The sequence below is a fragment of the Crocodylus siamensis genome, chromosome 4, assembly GCF_052110815.1.
Source record: "Crocodylus siamensis isolate JL-2025a chromosome 4, ASM5211081v1, whole genome shotgun sequence".
In the NCBI taxonomy this organism is placed as follows: domain Eukaryota; kingdom Metazoa; phylum Chordata; order Crocodylia; family Crocodylidae; genus Crocodylus; species Crocodylus siamensis.
In genome coordinates, this window is record NC_143398.1 from 135,265,731 (window position 1) to 135,286,438 (window position 20,708).

The 20,708-nt window shown below is 42.9% G+C and overlaps 1 protein-coding gene across 4 annotated transcripts in view; it reads left to right on the forward strand.

Annotated features, from left to right (window-relative positions):
• The window catches only part of CCDC91 (coiled-coil domain containing 91), a 342,014-nt gene that overhangs the window by 166,653 nt on the left and 154,653 nt on the right, over positions 1 to 20,708 (forward strand). For all 4 annotated transcript variants that reach the window (XM_090043857.1, XM_090043861.1, XM_090043858.1 and 1 more), the window contains exon 10: positions 4,424 to 4,531. In XM_090043857.1, the coding sequence (XP_089899983.1) occupies positions 4,424 to 4,531 (108 nt within the window). The remainder of the gene's footprint in view (positions 1 to 4,423; positions 4,532 to 20,708) is intronic.

A 20,708-nucleotide genomic window follows, 5' to 3' on the forward strand; every position in this document is an offset into this window, starting at 1 on the left:
AAGGATTGACTTTTATCAGTAAATGTTTAGGATTGGGAATCCAAAAAAAGATGACAAAGCTGGTAGGGAAATACAGATCGCCCAAGCGAGGGACTAACAATAGAGGGATGGGGGTGGGGAGGGGAATGCAGCTAGGTTACAGGAGATACAATGTTAGCCACTACCAATAAGCCAGGCCAAACTCTTAGGCTAAGTACAGACATTCAGAAAGCCAGAGCCTGAATTGATTCAATCTTTGTAGGTTAGTCTAACCTGGCTAGGCTGAATCATTTCTTAATTGGTCAGACATTCCAGAAATGCAGGCACATGCCTGCAGTGGCTCAGGCCAGAAGCCGGGGGGCACAAGAGCAGCTCTCTCTTCCCTTGCACAGGCTGAGCTGGGGGGGAAAAGGGGGCATGTCCAGGCGCTGCCGAATTAGGGAGGGTGCCCCCACCTTCATAGCAGAGCATTTATCAGCTTCGTTATCAGCATATATTACCTCATCAGAAAACAACCAGCCTCCCTCATTAGTTCAAACTTTTCTTAAACAAAGAAGGAATGGAAGGACATTACCAACTGAACTGTTGATTAGTTCCAAAAGCCCTAAACTGACACTACTGTCTGCCACAGCACAGACTGTAGCCAGGATGTGGTCTGCTAGCTAATGCTGAAGTGACTGTGTAAAATGGAGGGGACGGGGAAGCCCTGCTTAGCAGGGAATGGGGAGGGGAGGGGGAAAGCAGGAGGAAGCCAGGCAGACACTGCTGTATGTGCAAGTCTGCTGCAGCTGCAGCCAGGGAACAGGGTGGAGCCAGCCCTGCTGTGGAGCAGAGTCCCACCCTACCCAGAGAGCATACTGGGATGCTGGGGAACTCTGGTTTATCTTAAACCAGCAAGGGGTCTGGGACAGACATTGCATAAACTGGTTTGACCCAAATCAATTAAGTCTGATACTACATTCAACCAGGTTTATCTCAAACCGGTTTCAGCCATTTTCAAACTGGTTTATGTGCACTGAACATCTGTTCTGTTACAGGTTTAAATCAGTTTCTGATCACTTAAACCGGTTTATGTGTAATGTCTGTGCTAGCCTTAATGTTAAAGGGAATTATTCCTACTGCTGACATGGAAAAAAAATGAAGTATTTGAAATAAATTGAAAAATGATGTTGACTTTTGTGTATTTTAATCTTTGTGCCTTCTTTTCTCCCTTTAAGTTTTTCCACTGCCAAAGTGTGGGGATTAAAAAAAAAGTGGCGGAGAGTAAAGGAGAAGGGAGGAGGCCCATAGAAGAAATTAATGTAATTCTGTGTGAAATTTTGATTGTCAAGAAGCCATTTTAACCTAATTTACTAGAGCTGTTTAAAATTCTCTTAACATGGAACAGCTTTGATGTGCCATGCAACATTTATCTTGATTCACTTTCTTTTTCCCATGGTTGACTTTAAAATTACAACACTGAGTTCTGTTTGTAACTCTAGATAACAATCTATTTTTTTTCTAAGATAGTTCAGTGAAGGACATCATAAATAGCTGGTCTTAGTATGTGTCTTTTCCTAGAAGGACCTACTTAAATATATTTTTTTACCTTTTTCATACTACTTGCACATTGATGAGAGGTTTTTCTTTTCTTTTCTTTTCTTTCAAATCCGACAGCAAATCAAACTATCAGTTTCCTTTTCTGATCTATAAGCCAACACAGATATAGATTGAAGTCTGAGACTTGGCAAAACTGAATCTTTGATTAGCCAACAAAGTTATTAAAGAGTATGCCAAGTTGGAAACTAACAGCTACCTCCCCCGCCAAATCTAGTCAGCTACCATCACTTTGGACATTAATTCTTGTTTTTCTTAGTCATTTTGTTTTGCTCGATCTAATCACAATAAAATAGAGAGTGAGTACAGTCTTAAGACTAAATGTTAGAAGGTCAAGTGGACTGGACAGCATTGAAATAAGTGAAGCTGACTTTTGATTGTTCAGAATTGTAATATAATATTTTTTTGTTTTCAGCAATATGGGGAGACGTGAACAGAGAGTGTTTTAATGCTAGGCAGTTATGATTCCCTACTGTAAAGACATTGTAAAGTTGCTTATTTAACTAGCGGGAATGCAACAGAGCAAATAGCAACAATGTAATGTACCTAGTGATCATTCTGTTCTTGGCACAGTTCATTCTCTTGACCATGCTGGGCTTTTTATTTGAGCTGAAGGTAGGTTGCTTTTGTTTCTTAACTCACAGTTCTGCATACCGTTCCTTGAAACAATGACTGATAAAAGAGTTGAAAAGGACTTTTGAGAGCCCATGCAAATTATGAGAGAAAAGGAGCAGCTCCCATAAGTTCTTGGAAGCAACAGCAATTTCTGTGGTCTTTAATGAAGAACACACAATGGCCAGAGCTAACTTCTGGTTTAAAAAAAAAGACTTTTTTTCTCTCTGTGCCGGAGGCTTTGAAAATTAATATTCATGTGCGTCACATAGCGCAGAAGAGACAGCAGAAGGCATTCTCGTAATACATATAGGGAGTCAGAAACTCAAACCAGCATTGCATACATGCTGCAGTTGAGAGACTCCATTCTCCCCTACTCCAGGTTTAATTTAACTGTTCCATGAACAATAGAAAGAAGAATATTTCTAACTGATTGCCAATATTATGCTAAGTTCACGTCAGCAGTTCATGTCAGCTAGTTATCCCAAATGGTGGTGGTTGGTGATGTTATTGTTACTGTTGTTGTAATAGTAGTTGTTGTTTAGAATTTTATTACTATTGGGCAGTGAGTTATTATTTGAGGTTGCAACTCTTGTCTTGGCAGCGTGCTCAGAACCCCTGAGCTGTGGCCAGACAGCTGCATGGCAAAACAGAATCTCATAGTTTAGGGGAGGGCAATGTTTTTGCAGTGAGGACCCCTTTAACTGTTGTAGCAAGTTCTACAGGACTTAAGGTTTCTCATTGACTTCCAGCAGTGAAAATGCATTATGGGATTTACTTTCAAAATATAGTTTTGTGAGGTTCCCAGGCAGCAGTCCTCTGAGAGTTAAGTTTTTGTGTCCAAAGCAAATTCTGGCAATATAATAAGCTAAAACAATTAACAAAAAAAATTAGGGAAAAAAAAGAGAAAAAAAGACCTCTAAATCTACTACTAGATTCAACTACTGGGAAAACCACTAAACTTATTCTCACATTTTGATTAAATCTAATGTGAAGCACCATCTGTCATTTGCTAATTTTCTAGTAAGTATATTTCAGTAGCTACAATGAAACTGCTACTGAATTACACAGTGGTATCATCCTGGAAAATAGTAATGTTTGCAAAACAACACTAATTATTGGAAAATGTAGGAGGATAGTCCAAAAGCCATACAACTATTTTTTTTCTCCTAAGGCTTTTATATATTTATTCAGCATTTTATTTAGTGTGTATTGTTTCCTATCAAGTACGTTTATCTTCTGCACAAAGATTATTTAAAATACTTTGGCTTTTTTTGCTTACTGTGTATTCCAAAGATCTGTTTTCCATAAGACTTATGTCTGTTTCAACTTACATTATAATTACAAGTAGTTCAATACTCTGATTACCATATAAAACTAGAATTCGCTATAGTATATATAAATAGTACAAAGAACACATTTTGCAAAGGAGTGACACACAAATAGCTTATAATATTGGAAACAACATGGATAACAGGAGAGTGAGTAAAGTGAAGGTAAAAATTCCAACATCTCAAAGGAAGCGGATGGACATAATACATGCAAAAAGTAATCTGGGTTCTTTGATAATCTATTTTTGGTGGGTGCACACAGATACTTTAACCTTTGCACAGTTCAATCAAGCATATGTATACATGTTCCTAATTTTATTATCTTTTGAATATTGTCTTCTCACTTTGACTTTCCACACTTTGACTTCCACCTCTTCACATTAGAGTGTGAACTTCCCGGGAGGCATTTCTTTTATGTTTTAAATTACTCAGAATTTCCATCTGCTTTCACTTGACTTGTGGTCATGAAGATCATGCTTGGCCCATGGGATCTTACAGTGTGCCGAGAGGATGTGGAGTTTTGTCAGCCAGTGAAATATGTCTGGCTTTTTTTTCAGAAGCTTTCATATGCTTCTCGTCTTGTGTGGTCCCACTAAACTGAGTATATTTAACAGAACTACTCACCCCCTTTATCTTCTTCTGTGAGTTGCCCTCTATAAAGAAGTCGTGTGTAGGAAATATGAGAGCCCAAAAATATGATCCAGGGTAAAGGGAAATAAATATATAAAAGCAAAATAGTGTTATATGGGGAAAGTGCTTCAATAGTTGCACATTCATTAGTAGCTGAATATCAGATATCTATTATATACAAACATAAGTTTGCAGTGTCCAAAAATGCTTATTCCAGCTGTAGATTAAGTATGCCTTCTCTGTTGAAACTGGTTTGCTTTATGTTTTGTTTTCAGGCATTACTACAGTCTGCAGTTCAACAGCAAGAAACAGCCATTGAAAAACAGTATATCTCTGCAATTGAAAAACACTCACACAAGTGTGAGGAACTACTTAATGCTCAGGTAATAAAAATACATTTCTACATGTCTACATGTACAATAATAGACTATAGTAATATCTATGTGCAATCCAGAAAAACCCTTTGAAACTATTTCATTTCAAGCCATTTATTTTTCTGCTTTGTTTGAAAGACAGTGGCTTCTTTGACCACAAACCAAAAATCATTGACCATTCCTTATAATATCCTCAGGACAGCAATGCTTACAGGCAAAATGAAATGGAAACCTAACTGTAGCTCTTAACTCATAAATCTGATATTTTTCTTAATGATGAACTGAAAGATAAGATGAAATTTATATGGGGAAGACACAGATTTGGGCCCATAATGTGTGGTGCCAATGTGTGGTAACACACAAACAGCTGCCATCCAAAAAATGTTTATTTCAGTAAAACCTTTGCAATTGACATGGAATTGTGATGAGAAGGACATTACACATGAAATATGTAAAACTGTTAAGTCATGCTAATTCATTAATTTTTACTTTAATTGTTTTAACCTGCTTTATTATTTCCATGAGCTTGGTTTAGTTTATTTAAATAACACTCGTGAACCAACATAAACACTATAAATAAGGCATAAATATAAAAAATTTTGTCAACTGATCTTGTAAAGGCATTCTAAGTTTGTTCGGGTTTCAGTTTAGTTCTCTCTTATATACTGTTGAAATCTACACCTCTAACAGTAAAAAAAAATGATAGCAGAAGTTTGTTTTCATTCTTGTTTTGTGATAGCAGCTTAAAGATCTAAGTGCAGCTGAAATCAACCTGAAATATTATTTAATATTATGTTTCAGAAATGTAAAGATAATTGGATAGTTAATAAATTGCACCAGAGATATTTTATATCTGTCTGACTTATAACTCTATCCGCTGAAGAGTTTGTGACAAGCATGTAATCGTTTGTGTAAATTGTTTAATGGAAAGGTACACAGCAGTTTGGAAGAAGAAATTAATTCTTGGGCAAGGGGCACATTGCACAGAACTGCAGAGCTATTGAATACATGCCATATAGATATGCCTAAATACACTTAAAAATGAATTCAGACTTTTTGTGAAGGATTTTGCTGTTTACAGGCACAACCATTGCATTGCTGACCCACTGTATTATCGTTGAGTAGTAGATATAGGGGAACCCCCAAAAGGTTGGAAATACTGTGGGAATAGGCTTTTGTTTATATGGGGATTTTTTTGTGGGAGGCAAGGGGGTTATACTTAGTTTCAGCTGATCAGAAATATTGCTATTGTATACGATGCAAACCAGGAAGTGGATGGACTAGTGTCAAAACTTGAGGGGCAGGACACTGAACAATTTTTGAACCTCAAAAGAGTTTGCATCTAGTTTGCGAAAGTTCAAATCATTTATTTAATTCAATCAAGTTTTACCATCTCTGGCGGTAATATGAGAGTCTGGGAAAGTACAGTGTAAGTACTAAAGAGGGAGAAGGAAAGCAGACAAACACTGAAACTCTTCAGTGGAAATACTTAGTTAAATAAAATAGCATTTACGTTCATAAATAATCATCAGATCTCTTTTGAGATGCCTGAGAAACATGTATGTCCCTGGCTTCTTTTGACTGTATCTATTATCTAGTTTATTCTCTAATCAGATATTTGTTTTTATTTTTGTCTATTGTATTTCCTGTACATGCAGTCATGCCCAAGAAACCTGTTTGGCATGACTATTAAGGATTATATAGCACAGGATATATTGTCTCAAGGCCTGTAAGAAATTCCCATTAAAGTTAAATATGTGCATAATGACCTGAGACAGCTCAAAATGAAGTAAGGAGAAACGTTGACTGTGACTTCCAGCTAAAACCCTTAAAGAATATATCTTTTTTTTCCCCTTCAGTTCTTTTGGTGATACATTATCCTATTTGACAGGCAAGGTTCTTTGAGTAGATGTAATATCTTTTATTAGACCAAATGAGTAGTTGGAAAAAAGTTCTTGGCAAGCTTTTGGGTGCAGTCACTCTCCTCCAGGCATGGGAAGTCTCTGCTGTTCTGAAAATCCAAGAAATGAAAGAAGCTAAAAGTGTGGTAGGGTGTCAGTGAAAATGTAAATAGATAGAATTAGAAAGACAAGGTAAGGCAGAGAGGTGAAGCAGAGGGGAGGGGGAAGAGAGCAGAAGGAAAAAGGCTGAAGGTAGAAAAGAGGCTGTCAGACGGGTACCTGGTGAATCAGATGTCAGGCAGGTTGTAATGTGTCAGAAAACTAATGTCTATATTGAGTCCATGAATTTTTGTATCCAGTAGATTTATGAAGCAAAGTTCATAGGCTTATCTATAGAAGGTGTTTTGTAAGTTCCTTTGAGGATTAGAACTGCGAGATCAGAGAGGGAGTGATTGTCCTGTGTGAAGTGTGCACCCACAGGTAGTTGGGTATTCTTGTCTTTGATAGATTTTCAGTGTGCATTCATTCTGGTGCGCAGTTGTTGTTTGGTTTCTCCAACAACAATTTCTCCAATTTAGTTTCTTCAATTTTCTCTCAGGACATTTGTTGCGCTGGATGAGATGTACAACATTTCTGGAGGTGCAGGTGTATGATCCAGGGATGGTGATGGTTCTGTTGTGGGGTGTAGTTATAGTGGGGGTGGTGGAGATGTTGGCAGGTTTTGCACTTCTTGTCTGGGCATGGTCTGGATCCATTTATCAATGTGGTTTTGGTCATAGGAAGTTTGCTTCTGGTGATGCGGTTGGCAAGATTCAGTGCTTGTTTGAAGGCTAGGATGGGTGGCTCTGGGAAAATCTCTTTAAGTATTGGGTCTTCTTCTACTATGGGTTGCAGTTGTTTGAAGATTTTCCATGTAGGTTCCAGGGAAGGGTCATATGTCATAACTAATGCTGTGTGATTTGTGGGGATTTTCTTTTTATACTGCAGTAAATCTTCACGTGGTATCTGGGTGGCTCTTTCTGGGTGCGATCTATCTCGCTGGAAGAGTGTATTTGTTGGCTGAAGGCACTTTTGAGATTTGTAAGGTGGTGGTCATTGGTATTCTCCTTGCTGCAAATTCGGTAGTATCAGAGAGCTTGGCTGTATATTACAACTTTCTTGGTGTGCTTGGAGTGATTGCTGGTTCTGTGTAGATACGTATGTTGGTCTGTGCATTTCTTTTGTATTGTGTATTGAATTTTACCATTTTGGATATTGATCATGGTGTCCAAAAGGAAATGTGGGTGTTAAGTGATAGTCTGATGGAGGGGTGATGATTGTTGAACGTTTTGTGGAAATCGGTCAAAGGCTGAAGGGTGTCAGTCCAAATGTTAAAGATGACAACATCTATGTATCTCGGGTATGTTAAGGGTTTGATGGTGCAGTCCTTGGGGAAGTCTTCTAGGTGGGCCATAAAAAGTTGGCTCATGGGGGGGGGCGCATTTTGGTGCCCATAGCTGTGCCCATACTCTTATTATTCTATCATAACTTTGGGCACAGATACGTTCACTTTTTTGTCTTTTGGTTTTCTCAGTTATGAAGTCATGGTAATAATGCTTTCTGCCCTTACAAAGAGGTCTACCGATGAAAAGTGCAACATAGCAGCTATGGATTATACCATTTTTATTATACATGTTTTAGTTATTATTTGTTCATAAATCAAAATTAGTCTTAGAGTTTCCCCTTTTGGTACACAATGACAAAATCTATCTGTGATGCCTTAAAAACTGAGAACTGATTGCAAGGTAGTTGTAACACTTTGTACTTTTACATTAATATCCCTCAATATGTTATGGTGCCACTGAGAGTCGAGAAGCAGGTAGACTTTTTTTCTTAAAAGTAACTGGAGAGTTGTACCATGTTCTTAATTGGCCAGGATTAAATGAAAGAGTGAGTGATAATGTGTATCATTACATATATAAAACCATATATAAAATACTTATTATTTGTGGCATTTTATCATTAGTATATTCATTGCAATTCTTGAGTGTGTATTTGACATCACTGAAAAAACGTAATTGTAAAAATGCTATAGTGCAGCACAGTGGATACTCCTAAAGTTCAGTCTGGTTTTAAAAATCTAACTGGGCTCTCATTTCAATAGGTATATGAAAATTCTATTTAACTATTAAAAATGGAAGTCATGGCACATTAAACTACTTAGGATGTCATTTAGGAAACTAAGACCCATGCCCATGGTAGATGTTGCAGTTAAAGTAAGATCAGCTTTTTGATGGAGCAGTACATTGTAACATGTCACTGGGTTTTTGGTTGTAGCTGTGTTGGCCACAGACTTACTCAGGCAATGTTCTTTGGGTAGATGTGATATCTTTTATTAGACCAGCTGAGTAGTTGGAATAAAATTCTTAGCAACCTTTTTGGCGCAATCACCCTTTGTCTATTGACCAGCAAAGACTCCCTAAGCCTGACGAAGGGTGACTGCACCCAAAAGCTGGCTAAGAACTTTATTCCAACTACTCAGTTGATTTAATAAAAGATATCACATCCACCCAAAGAATTTTGCCTGCTTTGTAACATGTCACACATTCAAGCAATTTATCACCTGATAACTAGCTGCAAAAACGGTTATTAAATCTCAGAGCTGTTACTTGTTAAATGACATGTTGCACATACAGGGATAGTATTTGGTAAGGTCTCCCAGTATCCCAAAGTGGACTGAATTCAGTTTCATATATGTTAGGGTTGGAAGGGATCTATTCGATCGAGTCCGACCCCCTGCCCCAGGCAGGAAAGAGTGCTGGGGTCAGATGACCCCAGCCAGGTGTCTGTCCAATTTCCTTTTAAATAACCCCAAGGGAGGGGAATTCCATATTTTGACAACTGTTACTTAAAAGATTTTTTTCCTGATGTCCAGTTTAATACTGTAGGTAATAGTGCCAGAGTATAGTAATATTTTGCAGCATTTCTATGATCACAGGGCATGCCTCAGTTTCCTAACCTTATTGTACATCCTGGGAAGAAATAGTTTAACTTTTAGCTTGGTTTATGGAGAAGGCAGGCTTTGGTTTCTACATATTGCTGAGAATGAGAAAATGAATGAACAATAAGTGAATTAAGGAATCTCCCCCCACAGAAGATGTCATTGGAAAGGCTTTTGCTTGCATGACCACAGACCACTCTTTGGTGAGAGAGGCAGTGAGCTGCTGGGAAGAGATGGCCTCCACCTCTCTGCTGCAGAGGAGGCTCTTCTCAGTCAGGCTGGCTGACCTGCTACACCGGGCTTTAAATTAAGTCTGCTGGGGGATGGGGAGACTACTGCCACTGCTGGCCCGCTGAGCAACCCTTGCAAAGCTAGCAGGCCAAGGCACTTAAGGAAGCCCACCCCTGCCCCAGCCCTGGTGCAATCTGTGGGCAAGGCAAGAGACCCCAAAGGAACACTTGCCTGCCTGTACACAAATGCCAGGATCTTGGGGAATAAGCAGGAGGAACTCATCCTCCTGCTTAACACAAATAATTACAATGTCATAGGAATAACGGAGACCTGGTGGGACTCCACCCATGACTGGGCCACGGGTATAGATGGCTATACCTTGTACAGGAGAGATTGAGTAGATAAAAGGGGTGTAGGCGTAGCTCTCTATGTTAAGGAAAGCTACGCGTCCCTGCAAGCTGATGTTGGCTATCAGGGTGGACGACTGGAGACCCTCTGGGTTAAAATCCATGGGGAACACAGCACAGGGGACACAACGGCAGGAGTCTACTACAGACCTCCCACCCAAAGTCAAGAGCTTGACCAGGAATCTGCCTGGGAACTGGCTGAGGCCGCATGCTCCAAGACCATGGTTGTCATGCGTGACTTCAACTACCCGAACATCTCGTGGGAGGATCACTCAGCAAAATCCGAGCGGTTGCAAAGCTTCCTATCATGCGTCGATGACCTCTACCAGACTCAAGAAGTCTGTGGGCCAACGAGAGGTAAAGCGCTGCTCGACCTGGTACTGGCTACTGGGGTTGACCTAATTGGCAACCTAGGGATCAGTGGGAAGCTGGGTGACATCAACCACGAGCTGATCAACTTCACCATCTGCCATAAAGCTGGCAAGTCAGTCAGCAACACTGAAGTCCTTGACTTCAGGAAAGTAGACTTTGACAAGCTCAGGAGGCTTGTCAATGAGGCCCTAAAGGACCACAACCCCAGGGAGAGGGGAATTCAAGAAGAGTGGTTGCTCCTCAAGGGAGCAGTCCTCAATGCACAAACTAATTCTATTTGATCTCGAAGGAAAGGCAGCAAGAGGGCACAGCAGCCCCTCTGGCTGTCCAGGGATCTAGTGGCCTCCTGGGGCTAAAAAGAAAGGCCTGCAAAGGTTGAAGGATGAGATTCACCTCCAAGGAGGAATATTCTGCACTGGTCCAGTCCTGCAGGGAGCAAACCAGGAAAGCCAAGGCTGCAACTGAACTCCAACTAGCTTTGAGCATCAAGGACAATAAAAAGTCCTTTTTCAGATATGTGGGGAGCCGGAGGAAAAGCAAGGGCAACGTCGGACCCCTGCTGAACGAGATGGGGCAACTGACTACTAACGCCCAGGAAAAAGCCAAACTATTAAATGGGTACTTTGCATTGGTCTTTCATCAGTCTCATGGGACGCCCATGCCCACTACGGGACAGGGAGGTCTGGGTGAAGGAGATCTCCTGCCCTCCATCAATGCTGACCTCGTGAAGGAACTCCTTGAGAGGCTGGATACCTTCAAGTCAGCTGGCCCTGACAATCTACACCCCAGGGTACTCAAGGAGCTAGTGAGCATCGTAGCCCAGCCTCTGGCATGAATCTTTGAGAACTCCTGGTGCTCTGGTGTAGTGCCCAAAGACTAGAAGAAGGCCTGTCTTCAAGAAAGGGAGGAAAGTGCATCCGGCAAACTATAGGCCCATCAGCCTGACTTCTATCCCAGGGAAGGTCTTAGAAAAGTTTATTAAAGAGGCCATCCTTAATGGACTGGCCGACACCAACATCCCAAGGTATAGCCAGCATGGTTTTGTTGTGGGTAGGTCTTGCTTGATCAATCTCATTTCCTTCAAGGAAGAAGAGATTGATGTCATATATCTTGACTTCAAAAAAGCCTTCCATCTGGTATCCCATGATCATCTCTTGGCAAAACTGGACAATTGTGGCCTTGGGTCCACCATGATCCATTGGGTAGGAAATTGGCTCCGTGGTCAGACCCAGAGGGTAGCAATTGATGGAAGTCACTCATCATGGTGTCCTGTGACCAGTGGGGTCCCCCAAGGCTCTGTCCTTGGACCCATATTGTTCAACATCTTCATTAATGATGTGGACGTTGAAGTCAGGAGCGGACTGGCCAAGTTCGCCGATGACACCAAACTTTGGGGCAAAGCATCAACGCCAGAAGACAGGCCGGTGATCCAGGCTGCCCTGGACAGGCTCAGCAAATGGGCAGACAAGAAGCTGTTGGTGTGTAATACTGAAAAATGCAAGGTTCTCCACCTTGGGGAAAAAAACCCCTGCAGCATCCTTATACGTTTGGCAGTGCTACTCTGGCTAGCACTAGGGAAGAAAGAGACTTGGGGGTTAGGATTGACCACAAGATGAACGTAAGCCTGCAATGTGATGCTGCGGATAGTAAAGCAACTAAAATACTGGCGTGCATCCATAGATGCTTCTCGAGCAAATCCTGAGACGTCATTCTCCCCTTGTACTCGGCCTTGGTGAGGTCACAGCTGGAGTACTGCACCCTGTTTTGGGCCCCACAATTTAAAAAGGATGTGGAGAAGCTTGAGAGAGTCCAGAGAAGAGCTATGTGCATGATCAGAAATCAGGAAAACAGACCTTACGATGAGAGGCTGAAAGCTAAGGGGCTCTTTAGCCTGGAAAAGCACCGGCTTAGGAGTGATCTGATGGCCACCTATAAGTTTTTCAAGTATTACCAGCAGTATCTGGGGGAACGTTTGTTCACCAGAGCACCCCAAGGGATGACAAGGTCGAACGGTCATAAACTACTACAAGACCATTTCAGGCTGGACATAAGGAAGAATTTCTTTACTATCTGAGCCCCCAAGGCCTGGAACAGCCTACCATGGGAGGTGTTTCAAGCACCTACATTGAACACCTTCAAGAGCAAATTGGATGCTTATCTTGGTGGGATCCTATGACCACGGCTGACTTCCTGCCCTTGAGGCGGAGGGCTGTATTCGATGAACTTTCGAGGTCCCTTCCAGTCCTAATGTCTGTGAAATCTAAGATACCCCTTGGGCAAATACAAGAGCAGCCACAACTGGAGACTGCTTTGCAAATAATTCCCCTTCCCTCCCCACTTTTGCAAGGAGTTTCTCTGTGACTCATGCTGAAGTCTGCTGCCCCAGGGTACCTCAGCAGGAGATGTCGTGACTCACCACCCCTCCTCCCTTTACCTAACCAGCCTTCAAGGCTGCTTCTTAAAGAAGCCAGTTAACACATCTTTCCTATGAGAGTCAGAATGTAAACAAACACTCCATATGGCATTCTTTACTTGTACACAATAGGAATGTGTATGGGAGAAAGTAAAAGCACATAAAAATTCTTCATAAAGTGTCCCACTGCTCCTCTCCCTCCCCTGCTCTTTGCAGGAGTCTTCCCCTCTGAGCAAGGGTTGGGGGAGCAGCTCCTTCACCAGGGCTTCTCATCAGAAGAACGGATGGATCTGGGTAGAGGGGGAGGCCAGTGAGTGCTGGCAGAACAAGTTCCCAAGACAGGATACTTTTTTTCTCTTCAGGATAGTATGTCTTGTGAACATGAAGCAGGACACATGGACTGCTTACAGGAGTCAACCCTCCCCTCCCCCCCAACCTTCCCCCCTCCCAAAAACCCAGTGCTTTAAGCTACAGTGTCCCTACACTGAGTGCATGCCCAGAAGAGGCATCGTGTTAGTTTGACCCAGTTCACCCAATGTCTGTATAGATTGGGCACTTTTATCTAACAGCTGATTGACTTAGCTATTAAATAAAAGCGCTAAAATGCCTCGTTGAAGCACCCAATCTATACAGACAGCGGGGAGCTGTGTTGAACTAACATGCTTCCTTTTCTGGTAAAGTGTCCCATGCCACTGTTTCCATTGGACAACATTTCCTGTTGCTTAATGAAAAGTTTAGGACAATGATAGAAAATAGGCATTAAAAGGCAACTCATTTTGTGCCTTACCATTTGGTCAGATCTGAACAATAAAATTAAAAAAGTGAATGCTTTTAGATGCATGTTAAGTTTTTGGCAGCTCATTGTTTAAAACTTGTTTGAGAGAGAACTAACACTTCAGCCCGTAGCATTACAGAAGCTCCAAATGGCTTCCTATTCCTGCCATCCTCCTCGTTTCTTGAATCAAAACTGTACTTGTGAACCAACAAAACTTTTATAGAGAGGATACTTGAATAGGGTTGCCATATGTCTGGGTCTTCCTGGAGCTGTCCTCTTTTTGGGTCCTCTGATCTCCATCCAGGTGGTTTTTAAAAATATGAACCAGTGTTCAGGATTTTGCTGTCTTCAGCATCAGTGTTTTTCCTGGCACTTCCCAGCTTGCCCTAGCATGGAGCTGCTTGGGGCTGGGGGGAGTGGTGGGGGGCATTGAAGGCTGAGGGCATCATATGCATCTGCATGCACACACACACATGGCCAGTCTGCAGCCAGGCAGGGTCGTGGGAGCTTCCCCAGCAGCTGGATGCAGTTAGGTATATGGCGAGCAGGGGTTGGAGGGCCAAGACTTGGGGACTGTGCAGGAGGTTGGGGTGGGGTGAGGCATATGAGTCTATGTGTGTGTAGCAGTTGTGTGGAAGGGATGGATGTGTGAGGGGCAGTGGGTGCCTGCTAGCACTGGGGGAAACTGGGTGCCGAGCATGCAGAAGGGCAGGCAGGGAGATGCCTGCCCCTCCAGCGAGGGAAGGGGGCAGAGGGGCTCTTCGGGGGGCAGTGGGGAGCTGTATGGCTGGGCTGGCAGCACTGGAGCTGGTGTTCGTGCTTGCAGGGGTGGGGCGGCCAGTTGATGCTGCAGGGCTGGGGGGAGCAGGAGACTGCAGGTTGGGAGTGAGAGGCACCAGCAGGGCTGGGTGGGCTGTGGCTTGGGAGTGAGGGGCACCAGGAGGTGTGGGGGACTGTGCGTCAGGAGTGTGGGACACTGGCAGTGCCAGGGGCTGAGGGTTGGGAGTGAGGGGCACAAGCAGGAATGTGGGTGCTGCGTACTGGGATTGAGGGTCATGGGCGTGGCCCGGGGGCGGTACTTTGGGTTGGGAGTGAGGGGCACTGGCAGGGCCAGGGGTCTGCAGGTTGGGAGTGAGGGGCAGCAGCAGGGCGGGGGGGCTGTGGCCTGGGAGTGAGAGGCAATGGCAGGGGCAGGGCACTGGCATATCACTGCCCCCTCACAATCGCCCCGCACAACAACAGGTGTCCTAATTTTTGGAATTGAAAATATGGTAACTCTATACTTGAAGGAGTTTACAGATGAACTGCTGACTGTAGTTGCAGTATCAATGAGTGTATGGGCATTTGATCAAAATAAAGCAGGTTAACAGGAAGTGAAGACCATAAAACCACGTCTCTGCTGTAACTATTTGTGTGCTTACAATTAGCTAAACCAGAGTAGTTTAGTCCTAAATTAAACAGGGTTAAGTAGCCCCCACTTAGTTTTCATTTACTGTAGGGCACTTGCCAGAATACTAATGGTAACTGAGGAGCAGGTGTCACAAGGAAAGTCCCTGTTTTCTTTCAGCTCATTTTAATTTGATTATTTGTCTATACCCTTGATCTAAGTAACAGGAAAAAAAATCTCTGGTCTTTAAAAATATATTTTTAAAAATCATTTAGAAATACTGTGAAAACTTACCATTCATTAGCAAACATGACCAATACTAAATGGATTGAATCTAATTATTGGGGGATCATCTTAAATTCAGGGTTGTCTTGGATTTGGGTAAATATGGTAAATGAAAACTGGATAGTTTAATTCAGAATTTTATCGTTTTTTAAAAAGAGCTACTGTAGTAATTTCCATATGATAAAATATACTTTAATCACATTGGATTGCTTTGGTCTAAACTACAAATAAGCTGAAGTATGTTAAAGAAAATAAATTGATAGGAGTGCTTCAGTACAGAAGTGTGGATGCTAAAGTGTGATAGGCCTACTCATTATTAGATTAGGTTACCATTATTGAGGTATTATATTTACATAGTTGAAAGGTAGTACTTTCCTTTGAGTGATTGTGCATCAGGACATTTTCACTCTCTGGGTATTACCACCAGCCCATTTTTCATTGTCACTACAGATTGACCTAACCTCCTACCAGAATAAGGTTCTTCTGTTTAGCCTTCTACAGCTTCAAGTCTTTAATGAGGGGCTTCTGGTAACAGCTGCATACCTCAGATTCATTTGCAAGACTGAGGGTCACATCCAAGAAGGTCTCAGAAAACCCATCTACACATTACATTTAAGATATGATTAACCAATTAATCACATCTTAAATTGTGACCCAGCCATATGTTTAATCAGTTACTGGCATGATAAAACAAGGAATAAGCCATAAAGTTACTCCACCAAAAATGTGTAATAACTTTGCTGCATTCTTATCATGCCACTAATTGAATGTTTTGCCAGATGCTCCCAGCTACAGGGGTGCACCATGTGCTGCTGTGGTTGCAAGTCCTGCAGCTGACAGGGCTCATGGCTGGGGGAGCCCCTAATGAGTCTCACAGCCCTAGGAGCACATGGAGTGCTGCTGTGGTTGCAAGCCCCATCAGCTGTAGGACTCATAGCCACAGGAGTGCATTGTGCGCCCCCATGACTGGGAACCCCATCAGCTGCGGGATTTACAGCTGTGGCAGTGCATGGGGCACTCCCCAGGTTGCGAGCCCCATCAGCTGTGGGTTCTCAGTAGGTTTTCAGCCATGTGTGGCATGGCAGGAGGCATGATTGTGTGGATTGTCCATTGAATCCTATCACACTCTTATCTGAACACCTAGAAGGACCCAGGGAGCCTTCAAATTAGAATGAGGCTTTTTCATGCTCTGGGTTTGTGAGTTGACTTGAATTTCTGTGCACAAATTAGGTCAGGCTTTGCTAGTGGACTCCAACAGCAAGGATTTAACTCCAGTAGAATAGCTGCCAATCCTGGAGGAAGCTTGACCTGTTAATCAAGAAAAGAATTGTAGCATCTCTTACAAAGTTGATTAAAATAGCTTCTTGATCATCAAATTTCAGAGCTGCTGCTCTCTACCCCCACTCCCAGGGAGGATCCAGATGGGGTGTAGTAGTATGGATCATACCTGATTTGGGGATGTAAAGAAAAGATGTCTTCATTGCTTCTCCCCCAGCACACTGCCTGCTGAGGTTGGGAGGCAGCTGGGAGCAGAGCTTCAGCCACTCCTGCAGTGCTCGTGGCTACTCCCACACTACCCCTTCATAAAACCCTGGTTCTGCCCATGCTCCGCCCCATTTCTGTTTGTACTCCCCATTCTGTCAAACAGTGGAAAAATATAAAGGGACAAGAAGGAGAAAGCTGAATGAACACAGAAATAAAAGTCAACAGTTTTTCAATTTATGTTGAGTACTTCATTTTTAAAAAGGTGCTTACAGTATGAATCATTCCCTTCAATATTAAAGAGTTTGACTTAGAGAGGTAGTACTTTTTCCTGTATGCTTACCTTCCAGGCTTTTTTTTAATGTAGATGACAATGAAACACAGGCTCAGCAGCTGTAAAGGATTCACAGCTTTCCTCAAGAATGCTGCCTGGATGGACTTGAAGGGGAGCTGTTGTACAGTCTTCTTCAGTAGATGGGATGCTCACTGTCACCCAGTATGAAGTTGTGTTAAAAATATAATAATAATAATCAGAGGAATATCACAGCAACTCTGAAGTGTAACATTTTCTCAAATGGTACTAATCTTTCTTTAAGAAACTTTACACATTTGCACAATCTTCTTTGCTTCATTCTTATTCCAGTAAACTTGCACTTGAGATTTTTTTGCAGTGTTACCCTTAAGATGTCAGTATGAACTGGTATGGACAGAATATACTCTAGGGAACATCTGGGGTAGGATCCTTGTGGGTCAAGGTGTTCATGTTAGTCTTTAGCACCTTGGAGTCATGTATTGGCCAGTGCTGAAGGCAGGATGCCAGGTAAAATGAACCTGTGTTCTGATCTGGTAACATGTAAGTAATCTATATATAAAAAAGCCTTAATCTGTCCATAATGCTTTATTTGCACTCTCATTGGTTGTCTGACAGCCAGTCAGATTGAGAATAAAGCCTGATAGACAGCAGGTAGCAGCAGAGTAGTGGAGAGCCACCATAACAGAGGGTATGGAGTCTGGGGGGCAAGGCTGGTGCCACTGGCCTTGCCCCCCCCATGCTTTTTGGAGATGGCAGCAGTGGGTGGAGTGGACTGGGACCCCATGGGGGTGGGGAGCGGCTCCAGGCCCTGGGCTTGATGTGATGTGGGGAGGGAGAAAGGAGGACTGGGCATGGGCCTGGTACGGCAGTGGTGTTTTGGGGAGGGATGGGAGTGGGCCGGGCGGGAGCGGGCCCAACATGGCAGGGGAGGAGGGAAGTGGGGGCAGACATGAGGCTCTGTCCCCGCTTGCGCCCCGTCGTTCTTGATGGACAATTCACTGCAAATGTAGAATAGTATTGTTTTATTTGCCAAATGTTAAAAATATTGTACTACTTTTTTTTTTTTTATCAATTGTGAACCTTCTCAGATGAGAAATGAGGCAATCCAAGGTCTGCATTCTCTGGTGATCATCTGGACAAAAGACACAAGGAAAGTTGAGAACAGTTTTAACTTGTTGTAATTTAAACTCAGGTAACAGATATTTAACTTGTGGTGAAACTTATTTTCATCACAGGGACCCTAAAACTAAACAACTGGTAGCATAGTGGAAATATGCAGGGTTTGCTGAAGCAAACACCATTGTGGTACTCTGCAGTTGCATGCATAGAGGAGAGTGGTTTCCAATGTTCTCCATTTTCCAAACTTAAACTAGCTCTTTAGGATATTGAAGCAAATCAAATTTCATCCTGCGTGTGTCCTCACTGACTGCCATGGCATGACATGGAGGTGGTACCTAGTGGCAGCAACACCAGACCAAGCCCAACTGGCCTGGTGCATCCTGTACAAGCTAGGTATCGCCAGGAGAACTGGCAACCTCCAGAACATAGTAGCTGCTGCATGGGGCCCTAGCTCCCTGGTACTTTTGTCTGCCACTTAAACCCAGTGGAATCAATAGGCTGCCCTTTCTGTGAGGAGAAGATAGGAAAGACTCTCTTCCATGCTTTCCTGCATTTCCCCTGGCTGCAACCATTCTTTGCTGCCCTTAGCACCCTCTTTGACGCACTAGACCTGGACTTCTCTAAGACTATGTACACTTTCTTGACCATGTACTGAGTGGCCAAGGGGAATATGATCTTCCTGGTTAGTTTTTTGCCAGGCCAAGCCAAGATGACAACTGAAAAGTTGCAGAAACCAGGTTGCAGGGGCTGGCTCCAGTGATGCTCTAACTCTTCTACACTATGGTTTCAGCATGTGTGAAATTTGAATTTTGACACTTTACCTTGCAGCAAAACATGAACCAATTTAGGTTGCACTGGGCCATTGAGGAGGCCCTCTGCATGATGGAAGACTGACAGCTGATCCTCTGTGTGTAGCCCCTTGAGGGGCATGGGAGAGAGAGTTTCAATCTCATGCCATGGTGGGTATTTTGTTACTAACAAGTATTTCATGTCTGGCCCCTGGGAGGGCCACATACCTATGCACTTTCGCTTTTGGTTTTTAATACTTTTTTAATAAAGATTTTAAAAAGTCAAAGCAGATTCCTTGTAAGGGACCTAGTGAAGATGAGAGTAAGACTGCCACTGACTAGTAGATCAGTATATAAACTTGTACTTAAAAAAAAGATTATTAAACCAGAGTTATTTTATCTGTTCTGCTATGTAAAGGGCTATGATACTAAGTATCTAAGATATAAGGTGGTTCATTTTATTCTCTTTCTTTGTACTTAGGTGTGAATGGTAAAAAGCTAAGGGAACTGAATGAGTAATTTCCTGATTTAAATATTGGTTTAAATCTGGATGCTAATATAATTGAAAATTATTGCCACCTGCAGGTATTTGATGCATTATGAACTGTTATTTGGTGTCAGCCCAGTTTTCTGTTTGATAGGTATACACCTAGAACCAGCACTCTTATACTATTGTCTTGAGATGATAAAGTAATAATGTAATTACTTTTTTCAAATGTCGGAACAGTAACAGGGCATGAGAACTATAATAAACAGAAATCTATGCTTCATAAATAATAAGTTCATAGACTGAGGCCATGACCTCTTAATTCTAGAAAAAGAGTTTGTAAGTTGGAACATACATGCATTCCAGCCCTCTGCGAGAATGGCCCTTGTTCCATGTACTGCTCTGGGTCACCTTGGAGCAGTGTATGAGTGAAAACAGATGAATCCTGGGAGGGTTCCTGGCAGGGGAGAATGGTCCCCCCTTTGTAACACCACTCTGGTGAACTGGTAGGAGACAGATGCACCCAGGGCTGGGGGCCTTCCAGAGCTCCAAGAGCATTCTCGCCCTCAAGAAAATTCCCCCCTCCTCCCCCCCCGCCCATGTTGGGAGTGGGGTGACAGGAAATTTTCCATGACACAGTCCCTACAGAGCTCCCTGACAGCTCACCCCTAGGCCAGCTATTAGGGAGACATTGCTTTTCTTGAAACTCCTTGAATGGTTGTATGCTATTGTTTTGTGCTGGAGAAAAAGCATTTCACTCCACACAAATGTAATGCTTGTCCATGGCCTGACAAGGCAGCAACCTTTATATCAGGGGTTGTCAGCTGGGGGGTACGCGCACCCCCAGAGGTACTTGAGAACGCCCTAGGGGGTATACACAGGTGGGCAGGGATGGAATGCCACCATACACCCCACCCCCTGCTCCATGTCCGGCCATGTGCCACCCTCCCTCCCCCGCTTCACATCCGGCCACCAGATGTACACTGCTCCACACCCAGCTGTTGGGGGTACACTGATCCAAAAAGGTTGGAAACCCCTGCTCTGTATTACAAACCACAGGGTTAACAGATGAGGATCTTCCCTTTTTCTTCCTTTCGTGATTTGGCTGACATATTTGTAGAAATCCTTCTTGTTACCTTTCACATCCCTTACTAGCTGCAACTCCAGTTGTACTTTGGCCTTCCTGATTTGTTTTAATAGAGTGGGAGAGAGATTTCCAGGGTTAGGAGACAAATGATCATAATCC